Source organism: Panulirus ornatus, chromosome 5, assembly GCF_036320965.1.
Source record: "Panulirus ornatus isolate Po-2019 chromosome 5, ASM3632096v1, whole genome shotgun sequence".
Lineage (NCBI taxonomy): Eukaryota > Metazoa > Arthropoda > Malacostraca > Decapoda > Palinuridae > Panulirus > Panulirus ornatus.
In genome coordinates this window covers 39,645,347-39,659,288 of record NC_092228.1, presented here as the reverse complement: position 1 = coordinate 39,659,288, position 13,942 = coordinate 39,645,347, and the positions used below count along the sequence as shown (strand labels likewise).

General features: G+C 38.4%; 1 protein-coding gene across 9 annotated transcripts in view; it reads right to left on the bottom strand.

Annotated features, from left to right (window-relative positions):
- The window catches only part of LOC139748682 (uncharacterized), a 29,420-nt gene extending 20,600 nt beyond the window's left edge, over positions 1-8,820 (bottom strand). For 3 of the 9 annotated variants that reach the window (XM_071661973.1, XM_071661978.1, XM_071661977.1), the window contains exons 1-2: positions 7,008-7,146; positions 2,431-2,493 (exon numbers count right to left, since the gene is read on the bottom strand). In XM_071661973.1, coding sequence (XP_071518074.1) covers positions 2,431-2,444 — 14 coding nt within the window. In that variant the 5' untranslated portion in view covers positions 2,445-2,493; positions 7,008-7,146. Of the gene's footprint in view, positions 1-2,430; positions 2,494-7,007; positions 7,205-7,273; positions 7,407-8,696 lie in introns of those variants that run through there. The other 6 variants (XR_011712793.1, XM_071661976.1, XM_071661972.1 and 3 more) reach the window with 5 other exon arrangements.
- Between the last annotated feature and the right edge of the window lie 5,122 nt (positions 8,821-13,942).

Sequence of the window (13,942 nt, the reverse complement as noted above, 5' to 3'; positions counted from 1 at the left end):
CTATACTTCCACTTTGTCACTACTCGAAATCAAGTAATAAACAGCTGCATGTACAATGACTGAACTCCTACGTAAGGCCTGTGGACTCTCTGTTTGTGTTTGAGTACTACCCATGTCTGTATGTCTGTGCATATCCTGATTTTGCATGCACAGTTCTCATGATGGAGTCGTTAGATAGAGACTAAACTGAATGGAAAGTTCTACATCTCATTAAGGTTTTCAAGTCAGGGGTCAAAGGTCAAGGTCACAAGATTTTGAAGAATTACATGCCAGTAAATGTCTGTGTTCATGATATCTTATGACTGGGCACTTGGATAAGGACTAAACCTGTATAACAAATACTACACAGAAAGTTATATGTAAGTAATTGTGCTTTTATGATCAGGGATGAGAGGTCATGGTCACAAGGTCTTTTGTACCAACATGCTCCTAAATGCTCTGCTAAACAATATCTAAAAATTGGCTTAATGGACAGGGATCAACTTTATACCACAAAGACAGATATTTCTACACTATCAATGTTCAAGGTGTTAGTCAAAGGTCAAGGTCAAAAGATCTAGTTTACTAAAATGCTATTACATGATTGTGTATACAATTTCTCATCACTAGGTTATCCATCTGGACTAAATTTATACCAACATACTATGCAGACAGTTCTACACCTGGTTAAGTTTTCAAAGTTGGGGTTAAACTTCAAGGCTACAAGTTCTTGAGTACTATAATGGTTCTAAATGATTATGTGCAGAATAACTGACACCTTGGTTAATGGAAGTAAATGTAAAGCACAGGAATTATGCATCTGATTAAGTCTTTGAGGTCAGGTGTCACCAGTCAAGCTACAGGGAGGCATTCTTTAGGTGGTAAATAAAATCTTACATACATGGTATTTGTTGGTTTTAGGTTTTACCAACTACTGCAGGAGAGATCATTTCTAGCAGATTTACATGGTTTTATGGAACTATTACACAAATAAGGTGAAGAAGTTTGCTTGTTTAACTTTATTCAGAATAAGATTCTTTTCTAAATTCTAAATTCAATTATCCTAACTTCTTCAGAAGCTTGCATTCTTAATGAAAATTAAGTTTGATCAACACACTCCCATAATCTTACAACTACTTCTCTTTTGTTACTTTCATCTGCCTGCTTTTCTCTTTGACCCCCTAAGGTAATTTCTAAATTTTTTACAATTTCGTAACTTGATCTTTATAAACAATCTTTCATAATCCCAGTATATTAGGAGTAATATGTAGCTTCTGGTATTCATTTCATCAAATATCTTTTTAACAGTTTTGTTTGGCTTGTACTCAATGACCTAACCATGACAAAAATATTTCAGTCCAATGACTCAAAGGCACACTGACTTTGAGGTAACTTAACCACTAATGCAGCTGATACAGAATATGGTCATATGGTTAATAGGTGTGCATCTTAAATCTCTTTAAACCAAAATGGTGCTTTTCAGGCAGTTAACATGTTTACAAGAAACATTTAAGAAGTACAATGACCAAAATTTACTTGTTAAATGTCAATCTTTTATCCCATCTTTTAATTAGGTATCTCTGGTTAAGAAAATGTGCAATTACTAAAGGTAAGGAGATACCTTATGAAAGATTTACTGCTGAATATCAAAAATGTTGATCACATTATGCTGCAATCCTTGCATGTGAAACTAACTGTATAAAAAAAATTTAGTAACTCAGCATTGTTTTATAGAGCACTTATGTTTCATAGGTGTGCTTTGTCCTTATCAAGTATTCTGTTGTGCAATATGTAATAAGTTTTTAAATATAATAACTGCATTACATAATGATCAAATTCACCAAAATAGAATTAGCATATCTAAGCAGCCAATCTCTATGACTGTCCAACCTCAAAAAAATTTATCACTAATAAGTTAAGTAGATTTGAACAGAGTTTTTTCTTGAACGTTTTCATCCAACAATATAAAGCAAACGAATGATTGGTACAGTCCGCCTTTGGAATTGATAATTCAACTTCTTGGACTGAAGAAATTCATCACATTTTACACCACACTCACATCCACCTAAAAGAGCCCACTACACTACAATTATAAAGGGGACACCTTGTGCCAGTAATGACACCCCAAGCACATACAACCAACTTTGCTAGTCATAAGAGAACTGAAAATGAGCTGTCACTGAAAAAAGTTCACACCAAGAATATATAAGTTTAAGCAGTTGCACGACAGTAGAGAATTTTCAAGAGACGGGGGCCCCAAGAGTCTAAACTCTCTCCCCATATAACACAAATAGGTAATTACACACAGTGCAGTCCTACCATGAATACTGAACTCCACCATCTGCAACTGAAGAAACTGCTGGTTTCTTTAATGAATAGAAGCATGTATATAGGCCAAATATCACCTGAAACTCTAACTAGCATGCAGAAATATCCATTAGGCTCACTTACCCAGAGAAAACCATGGTGGGAGGATACAGTACCACATACTCTCCCACCCAGGCCCCTGTCCTCCTACATAGAATAAACAAAAGATTTTGTGAGGTTCAAATGACGATAAAAGCCAGCTATCATATTTGGACATAACAGAAGACCATGAGGAGTGACTTTGAATATAACATTATTGGAAGACTTAATCTCCAAGAAGAGTGCAAGAAAAGAACATGGAGGATGACAGTAGATCTGAGAGGTCATGGCATGCTAAGCTTAAACTCCCTAAGCTCATGCTATAATTGAAATGTCTACAATGCTCTTAGTTAATATGGATATGCTTTCTTTTAAACAGCTGAGTTTTTTTTTAGTATATACTTCCAATCGTTGTCAGGTCTGGGAAGACAAATTTTCAAAGCAGCCAGGGCTGAGAGGATCAAATCAACCACAACCTAAACTTTCTACTTTGCAGGTGCAAATACTTTCATGTCATGATGTTAACAACCCTATGATGCCTTCACTATTGCATCAGTCAAATTACTTAATCTAGTTTCAGGTTTTAGATTGTTTTAACATATTCCTACAGAAAATCTTCAAATGAATATCCAACATTATACGTCTTTCAGGTCATATATTTACAAATGTCAATCACATTAATTGAACAGGACTACAAATCATGGAAATTCACAAAAAATGGTTAGTAATGCTACACAATAACAAATAAAAAATACGTAAAGTACTTCTTAAACCCGTAAGGTTAAATTAAATTGCAAAGTGCAACCCTGATATACCAGTAATCTAATGCCTGTGAATGAACAGTGCTTTAAAAATAAACACAATAAACTAGCCTAACAAGAATGTGTACCAACATACATTCTCACCATTTCATAAAGTTCCTGGATACAGTGCCCAAGAAACTAAAACATAGTGGGTAACTGTAAAAGCTCATGCATTTGGTGGGTTGGGATGCAGTTACATCATGATTCTCTCATCAGGTCTCTTGATTGTGTTATGAAGAAAAATTTAACTTCTTGAGCATGCAAATACACTTTTGGGTGTAATGGCATGACTTGACCTGATCCTTATGGGAGCAATCAAAGGTATGGCCATCACAACCAAAAGTCATTATATTATGCTCAAGGGTTGTACTATTGTGCTTAATCAATTGACAACAGGGTTTGCTAAAAATGGTATGCTGACACTAAAACATCCAGAAAGATAACAAATGTACAGCAGACTTTATCACTCAACCACCATAACACAAACACACTACAGAAATGCAGATTGGCCAGAATTTACATGACACATGATATTGATGGGAACTAAAACTTAATTACTGAAAAAAAACACTGCAAAATGGCACTCCTTGTCTTAACAAAAATAATTACAAAAACAAATGCACTCAACTCTCATAAACAATAGAGAAAATCTATCTACCTTTCTGCAGTTTACACTGAGATTTCTCTTTTGAAAGCATTGGTATTACCAAAAATAATAAAATCCTATCTCTCACAGAACATACAATACTAATACACTCTTGAAACATAACTATAAAAAATCAGCCACAAACTAATCTCAACAGGGCAATCATGATAAACCCTGACACCCACTATTTACTGCCAATCCCACTTCCAGTTTATATAAAACCCCAAAGAACCTATAAGCAACATGTCCTGACATATCAAACTTTCACATGAATAACTTTGGCCCTATTGCAACCCAAGCACTTTGAGGTATCTTTGACCACTCCTAGTTACACAACAAAATCCCAAACATCTGAAAAGCTGCCAACACCCCAAATATACACCCTCCTTCTAATGCACCATACCACAGCTATCATTAATATCCAACACTCCTTATACCCCCTCCTCCTACTGCACTACATCAAAGCTATCAATAATATTCAAACTCCATAAAGACTGATCCATAAGTCAACCAAAATATCCCACCCTCACCCATACAGCACAGCTTCAGACCCAAATACTAAACTACACCATATTCTGTATGGCTTCAACCAACCACAAATACCCTCCCACAAAGCGCTAAATGCAATAGGCCAGCAATACACTTGGCACAAATCCCTATAATACTGCACATAAAAGATACTTGGCCCCACTTCCGACAAGAGATAACTAAAACTGTTTAGCCCAAAACTACTGCATAGCCAATCACCCTTAAAGGATTCACTTCCATGATCCTCACGCTCCACAATCAAGTCTCCCAGCAGTTCTGTTTCTGATCCTCTTCAATGTCTTCCTGCATGATTTTCCATCAGTCCCGGCAAAACATAGTATAAAAGTCTTCTCACATACAACTGAACTTCATTAAACACAGCACTCTTGACACTACTAAAGGCATACCAAACATGCTGCAACACATCATACAATAAAAATACTAGCTTGCTTAAAACAATGCCTGCATCTCCACACACAGTCACTCTCTTTACCTTTGACAGACCAGCACCATTTCATAGCAATGAATTAGCAACCACTTCTACAAAACAAAATGATAGGTATCTCATCTATCTATCTATGTCTCTGACACCTATTCCCTCTGGGAACCCCCATATCAAGGAGGTAGCCACAGTTAACGTGTCTCCACTTATCTCTGTCCTTGCATGCCTCCCTTGTGTAAACCATTCCATGCATTCTCCACCACTTTTCTCCCTCCAGTACTCTTCTACTACATTTCCCGATGTCAAAGGTGGTCATCCTCTCACACCAAACCATTTAATCATACTATCATACACTCTCCTTGTAAACTTCCTGTATATTGCATTCTTTCCACATGCCCAAACCACATTAAAGTATTACATTTCAACAAAAAACATACAACATTAACCCAAAGACAAACATCCAATAGGAATCTCTATCATCCATAACATATGCTATCTCTGGGTCTATAAATGCCACATACAAATCCTTCTATTTCTCTACATATTTCTCACTCACATTCTTTAAAAAAAACACCTTAACACTCACTAAATACTCAATAGAAACCCAAATTTCTCTAAAAACATGAAGGTTAATACAGTAAACTCAAGACAAAGTACTCACTAGTGATTGAAACAGTACTATACGGCACACACATACACGTTACAAAAACGAAACAAAGTTTTAATAAAGAGCAGCTTAAGAATAAATCTGAGTGTGATTCTAAGCTGGGCAATGACAATGTGAATCTCATATTCAAATACTTACATGGACATTATGCTTAATTATTCTGAGATAATGTTGAATCCAAAATATCACACAGTGCAGTAGCGGCTTCATAACAAAACATTTGTACTAAAATGCATTGTAAAATCCTTTGTACTATTACAAATATACTTTCCTTCATATCAAAATTAAAACTCTTACATTTTTTCAAAATCATACATTGTGATACAAACTGATTTCCTTTCCTGGATAATTTAGTGGATAATCCAGAAAAAATTGCACCATGAATAAAAGAATACTGACATACATCCAGATAGATTACCACTGAATATACCAGATATGGACAACAGGTTTTAGATAACACTAGATAATTAACCAAAATGCCACTAGCATGACTGACCCTCTTGGTTCCCATGATTTACAGAACAACATTTATGCGTCAATAATACTACGTTTTGAGCATGTTAATCAGCATTTGCATATTGGAACCCAAATGCTCTATCACCAAAGAAATCATCAAATTTCTTCTAAAAATCTAAATTCACTAATAGAACTGTAAATTTCACCCGATAGCCAACTAAATCACACATGAATGTGCACAATATGCTTGCGCCTTCACTAAAGAAGGCAAATTAAGTGATTGATATACAAGTTTCTTTGCTTTCCTATATATATTTCTCATGTTTAATTTTATACCAATTGGTAGGCTAAACCCACTGGTGCTTATATTTTCATAATAATCTCGTAATTTTGTTCGTCTATAATTTCAAAATCAACTGGACACTTACCACCCCTAACACCTAATAATGGCATCTATTGTTCCTTCAGCCACATTTATGTACATTTACAAACTAGGATTTAGAAATATTTTGAAGGGAATATTGTGATAACTCTATTGAAATTATCGTACATCAACGGGTGAAAACGTAGCCTGTACTGCTGTGTAGTGTTATCAATCACATTCTCTATACTATCATCACTGTGGCTTAGCAGTTACAATCCCTGGATGGCAAAATACCCTGCCTCATGCTCCCTCCAATCACATTAAAGCCATAAATGCAAATTCACTGCTTTTTTCCTTTTTTTTCACCATTTACGTGATACAATTCTCTTATTCCCGTACATACACAAGTTCTCGGTGCAAATCCACTCTAATAACTTTGTTAGCAAAGTTTACTTCACCAAATCCTTCTCACCCTAGGGGTTTTTCTTTCCTCTTCTCTCACATTAACTCTGAGGCTGTAATTTTCCTTAATATTCCTAGCCATAATGTTTTCGTGCCTGCCTGCTGGACCTATCCACTATTACCTCTCACGATCCTCCTGATTGGTCAACACAGGAGGTTGCCCACCATCAGTCATAGCTGGCATCGTGATAACAACGATATGACATCATACTACATTGGACAATTTGGAGAGAAAAAAAAAAATGCACTATTACCTTGAGGCACCGGCAAAAAGTTTAAGAGGGAAGGAGGTGGTGGTCGGCGGCCCAGAACCTGTTGCTTCTCCTCACAACCAAAACACTCGGTTATGCTTCACTCACTTTCTGCTTCTCACAAATCTCTGCCCACACCCCGCACTCCCTAGAGACACAATGCAACTACACTGCACGCACACGGCCTACATTTGCACTGCATAGACATCCAGCCTTACTAGGTTGCGAAATAAACATGGAAATAATGTACAAAAACTGGGCTCACTCACCTTGCCTGGTTAGTGAGACTGGTCACAGTTGCTTATTCATATTTATCGTTCTTCTGTTTTATTCTTTGTATCACTCTGAGATAATCTATAATAATACCATTCACGTGATGGTCTTTTTGAGAATCTAGCATCTTATTTAGAGAACTAAAAATATAAAGGTCTTTTTAATATAAATCGATATTTTATCGGGAATTTCGTAGGAAGAACAGGTTCCTGAGGTACGACGTCACTGATTGGGTGACCGGTGATGGGAGACGAGTCTTGCCACCTCCAACAAAATATTTTTAACATTGCAACAAGATGTCGTAACGAGATTGAATTCCACCAGAAAGCCTATGGATAGATATTCTGACAAGACGGAGTGGCTTTTCACTTATTACCGATAGGAAAACATGAAAAATAAAGATAGTTAAATGTGTATGTTCCAACTTGCGACGGTAAACAAACCTGTTCGGTGGGGCGGGTGGTAGGAAGGAATTGGGGGATGGCTGGTGGGACGGTGGGAGGAGGGGCATTATGTAGCTCAGGGCCACGGCCACCGGGGCCAACACCGGGGATATGGGCAGGGGGGAGCAATACCTACACCTTCCCTCTCATGCGCACCTGATCATCATTTATATAATACTCGGAAAAGACTTGTCTTAAGTTTCTTAAAAGTTTACATGACCGGTGCCTTCACAGACGCGAGGACTCATTCAAACTCATTTGTTTCTAATCTATCATCACCGCCAAACTTGGAAACATACAATTTTGACTTAAGCATATTTAAACACCATTGTTGGTTTTGTACATCGCATCATCAGTAAACTGTCTAATGTATTAAGAGGTTCGCCAATGGAGAAAAGTTAACCTTTCCAAACGCGACGGTGTACTCAGCTGAGGTGGCATAGTCACTTGTATTTAATGCTTTAACCAGATTTACATACAACTAACACATTGTTTACATGATGAAAAGTTAATTGGGCTGACTCTAGGGTGGTTATTCTTTATAATATCCTAATGGGAACTTCAGAATGAACGTACCTAACTGACCTTCAGTTTCTTGTCCACCTACTTTCTGATTCTCTCCGTCAACCTCAAAAACTAGAAAATCTTGAAGCTGTTGCTCTTATCAGCAATGATCACATTTTTTTTTAGAGAAAAAGCCTATACAGTTTACACCGTTCTATAAATAAAGACCAGAACCGAAAAAATGAAAGTTTCTGGTGGAAATCAGTTCAGCCAAACGACCCCAGTACAACAACAGGCAGGTCAATTCCTAGCTGATGGTGAGAGTGGTTCATCATCTCTGTAGTTTACTTTCCCTGACGTAGATAAAGGACCTCTTCACACAAAGGGAAATTAGTCAAGTGAACCACTAGCAAACAATTCTGCTCTACCTTTATCCATTTCATTCATAACACAGAACTGACTCCAAGCTTACCTTCAGTAAATACGAAGCTTTATCCTCGGCTTAGTGAAGCGTCACCTGTCATATACAGACAAGTTTCTCGTTCTTGGGTGTTTGGTAAATCTGAAGCAAGATGGCAGCAAGCAGGCTAGCTTGCCCTCACAATATAGAAAAAAATTGAGCGTTCACAGGACTATTACTGATCTCTTGTTCTGGAGAGAATAAGGCAATGCGAGGAGGTGAACGCAACGACTGGTGCAACGATATGTTTTCCTGTCCATCTCTACCTCACACGTTGTTCCCTGTCTACACCCACTATCTCTCACCTCTCTTTTTCTATCTTCTCCTCTCTCTCTCTCTCTCTCTCTCTCTCTCTCTCTCTCTCTCTCTCTCTCTCTCTCTCTCTCTCTCTCTCTCTCTCTCTCTCTCTCTCCTTTCAACAATTCTGGTGGTAGAGACTAATTACAATTATGTTTGTTGAACACTCAAACGTCATTTATTTCTTACTTCACTCACTGTACTAGTATTCACAATCATCTAATCTTTCATTTATGCATAACAATTATATTTTTTTCCGGTATACAACAATATCTTCATCGATTCAAATTTACTTTGACCTCTGGGCTTATGGCTGAGCAGTTTTAGCTTTAGTGAACGTATATGTATGTTCTCATTCTTCCATCCAATGGTCACAATTATATCAATTTCCATTAAATGCCATACCTTCATGGTACCATGACCCAGGTATTATCGTACATCGATCAGCTTGAGATGACACACTTGCAACAAGTGTTTAACAAGATAAAATATTCGCGGCACGTTACTCTCAGGTCGATTTTTAAAATAATGTATTGGCAGTGCAGCACTGCGTCCGCCACAACCACACTGTGATCACTGTCTTATGCAGTGATCTCTACAAACACCGAGCAATAGTTCATCGCGTAATTTTCTCCAGGTTAGATAAGGGGCTTACTGCGCTACGGCCATTTTGGGAGTCAGGGGTGGTTGGGGTCAACCAATTTAATTGGGTCAGGTCACGGAATTCTATGTTTTCTTCAATAAGCTATAATATAGATGAATTTCGAGTACGTCTTGCTTGTTTAAAAACAATTTCATTAAACCTAATGTCTTGAATAATAATTCATTAAACGTATTGCGAGGAAAAGTGTAAAACCTGTAATATTCTAACCCAGGGTCAGCCAACGACGACTATGAAAAGTTGAGTCACTGATAGAATAATCCTTCTGGGATATTTACCTCTCAAACCAAAGGCTGCGACAACGCACCCATGGATATTACCGTCAAGCTTAGAAAATTAAGTATGCACATGATAGCCTTCAGTAGAACGAGAAGAATAATTGATTTGTGTTAGATGAGAGTTGTGGATGGTTATCTTTTTATATAAAAGTTTTAGGTGTGGATAACACCCAGTTAAGTAGTAAAGCATTTGAATAGAACAGGGTGACATATGGAGGCTTAAGATTGCATAGATGGTAAAGAACGTTTTGGAATTTTTTAAGAATATTTTGAAAATGGCTTTTTAGTTCCAATAACCAGTCACAAAATGTATTCGATGAGTTTCAAGAGATTAACTATTATAATTACAGCATGCATTTGAGATGAGTGAGTGGAGTAGGTGTAGTTTATGGATACAAGAAGAAATAACAATTGAAGATACTGTGGGAGTCATTGTGGGGTATATGGATACGGCTGGTAAACATCGTGTCCCATCTGAATCTAACACCAGTAAAAGGGTTGGGTACATTATGTACACACCGGGTACAATGAAAGCTGCACACATATATTCATTGTAAAATAATATACATATGTACACGTGAAAAATATAAAGAAAACAGGGTTGTCAGCATATGATGTATGATAATGTTGGTGTGAGTTGAGATGGGTGGTGTCAGGTAAGCTAGGATAACCTTGCACATTAGATGATCTAGAACTAGTTGGGGTTATCAGATCACATGATAAGGTTATCCTAGGCTAGCCTTTTGATAGAGATAATCTACGACTAGGTGGAGCTTGTTAGATCGTAAATTACTACGAAGTTTATCATTGTTCTAGGCAGTTTAGAACAAGACAAATGAATGGTGAAGCAGGGTTAGTGAAAGTGTTTACACTTGCAAGTAAACGAACTCCTGAAGACGACGGAACGATCCTTGAGTACTACGTCATGAGCATTAAGGATCTGGTTAAAGGGCCAGACCATCGTAACCAAGGGCTGACCCTTCCTGTTCAAGGGCCGTACCGTCACCCTGAAGTTGTTGAGGAGGACACAGCCAACCTCCTCCCTCCATTAATCCCTCACCTGCCATAAGCAGTTCTGAAAATCTAGGTTAACCGAGGAACTAAATCTGGAAGAGGAGATCTAGCTCATACTGGCCCCACCGGATGGTTGGGTGGGTACAAGCACACCTCCCTCCCCGCTACCCTGGGTCTCGGAGGCCACGGGATGGCCACAGGTCCAGGACCGGTTAACCTGACAGAACTTTCACTGAAGTGGTCAGCCTTCCCGCAGCTCCACCTGACCTCACACTTCAAGATCAACCCTACCAGTAAACACCACATTACCATGTCTTTTTTCTCTATCTCTCGTTTTAGAAGATTCGTTACTACTGATGTGAATCTGTTGCCTATATGAGTTATCAAGTACCAATGAAGCCTATTCAAGAAGTAGAATACCATGATAACTATTGGTTCTGAATGTGTGAAAGTGAAAACGGTTGTAAATGTCTCAGTATTAAGGAGGGAAAATATACCCTGTTTTGTAGGTCGAATATATTTTAGCAGTTAGAATCAATTATATCAAAATTAAGCACATGTTCTGATAGTTGCAGTGCAGCTGTGAAGGTGTGCTGAGCAGCTTTTACCGGAGCTGCAGCACCTTGGCCTCATACCGGCCGACCCGCCTCCTACCTCAACCTGTGGCGGACGACCCACGCAAGGCTTTTTTTTTTTTTTTGACTCCTTGAGTATGAAGACTTAACCCCTTGAGAATGAAGACTGAAATCCATAGGCATGACGGTTTAACCGCTTAAGTACAACTTAATCTCTTCATCACAAATTAAGTCCTTGAGTACGACAACTTAGCCCCTACGTACGATCACTACAGTCATTGTACTCAAGGGTCGTCATCGTACACGAGGGGTCAAATTGTCGTACACAGGAGGTTGACTTCGTACTCATGGAGTTACAACGCCGTACTCAAGGGATTCACATACGGAAATTTCATTATAGAGAAAGCTTTTGATATTATAAACACATTAACATAACTCATTTATCTCCAGCCAAGGCTGCCCACTTGTGGCGGCAGCCCTCGCTCATTAGGGTAAATGAAACTTCCTCTAAACAATAAAGCAATGATCTCTAATCCCTTGAGCATAAGGATACGAGCCTTGGAAATGACGACCTTGCCTTTGACTTGATCGATAAGGGTCAGGTCTAAACTCACGTTCTGATATCTAAGGGTCGTGCTCAAAATGGTAATAAACTTGTAGTTGTTTATAATTATCTGGTTTTACAGATTAGGCTAACCATTGAAACACCAATGAAAGTTACACAGATTTGCAGAAAGGAAATCTCCACGTGCATTATGAGTACTTAATGATTGATATATCTTATGCAAACGCAGTAATGAATTGTGGTGAAATATACTAATCAATCAATACAGCTCAGATCATAATCAGGACATGGATCACTAATTCGGTAATTCATCATCGCAACATTTATATCAATATAGCTGAAATTAAACACCCTCAAAGGTGGATCAGCACTACAGGATAAGACTACATCACTACACCTACAGTGGATCACTGTGCCAGGGATAGATTAATACTATCATAGGGATTACCGAATTTATAACAGAAAAAAAAGATGTCCCCCAACATTGCAATGTTCCCGGGACAACATTAGCCTAGCCGTAACACTTCCCAATGAACGTTATCCTAGTCGTAACAGTGTACCAGAACGAGCAGTACGAAAGCGCTCGCAGTGTCCCAGTGTTAGCAGTGTCCAAACATTAGCAGTGACCCATTAGCAGTGTCCAAGCAGGAGCAGTGCCCCAGTAGCCCTGCCCCAGAAGCAGTGACCAAGCAGGAGCGGTGCCCCGCGACAGACAGGTCCAGGCCAGGTTGAGTCAGGCAGCGGGCGGCCTTGGCATCATCTGTGAAGTTTCTCTTCCACAGACATGGGGTAACAAACCAAGCCACACCGGCCTGCTTTACTTAAGTACACCTCTAAGTCCTCCCTCGAAACTTATCACAACTAAATACATTACCAAGAAAGAACCTATGAACCTATGACCTGAACCAAAGAAATGCCTCATCAAACTTAGGTACAAATGTCTAGAATAAAACGTGAAAGGTTTAGTATAGGACGGTACTTTTTTCCCCCAGTGTATTAAGCAAGATCAACAAAAATAACTAAAAGAGGCCAAAGATAACCTAGTTTGAATGAGACATTCTTGAATCTTCAGTAAAATGATCATGAGACATTGAATAAACTCTTATCTAATTTGAGCAAACTTGCTTTATCTAGGAACTTGTGACTTTGTACAAATATTTACGTGAAAATTAGCGTTGGTTGTTCATCACACGCTCACACACACCCAACAACCAGGGGACATAAAAGAACACTAAGCAAAACATTTGTCAATACATCTAAAGTACTGTTGTAGTATAAGAGTAGTGGATGAATGGAATAAACTGAATGATGAAATCGTGAATGTGGACTGTAATACACTGAAGTGAAAAAAAGTTGTATCATAGCAGAGAGAGTTCAAGAGATAGTACCCTACCAGTGTTAAACCGCCCTTGCTGACTGCACAAATAAGTACTCACACAAGCGCAGGGAAATGTGCCCACAAACAGACAAGCAGGGAGATAAAGGAACGTCAAATGGTGCGAGGGGGAATACTGAATTGACAAACAGTTGTAACTGTAAAGAAATATGTAGCACAATGTATATATAAGTTATCCATGAGCAGAGACATAACATTTCTTTCATCTCGAGCTCATGGTGCTTATTCGGGGACGAGAACACACTGCTTGACTGTTTTTATATCATAAAAGTAAGCAGAGCAATATGGACACGAAAGAAGTTTCCGGTTTGGATACGATTGTTTGCAGGCGGTCCAACTGCTTCGAACTGCTTCGGCGTTTTATAAAGTTTTTGTACGCCTGGCAGTGGTTTGGCTTTGACGCGTTAAGATGCTTTACTTTTTCAAGAATAACGAGGGCACAGACCTTGTCATTGGCCCTGATTTATCAGTG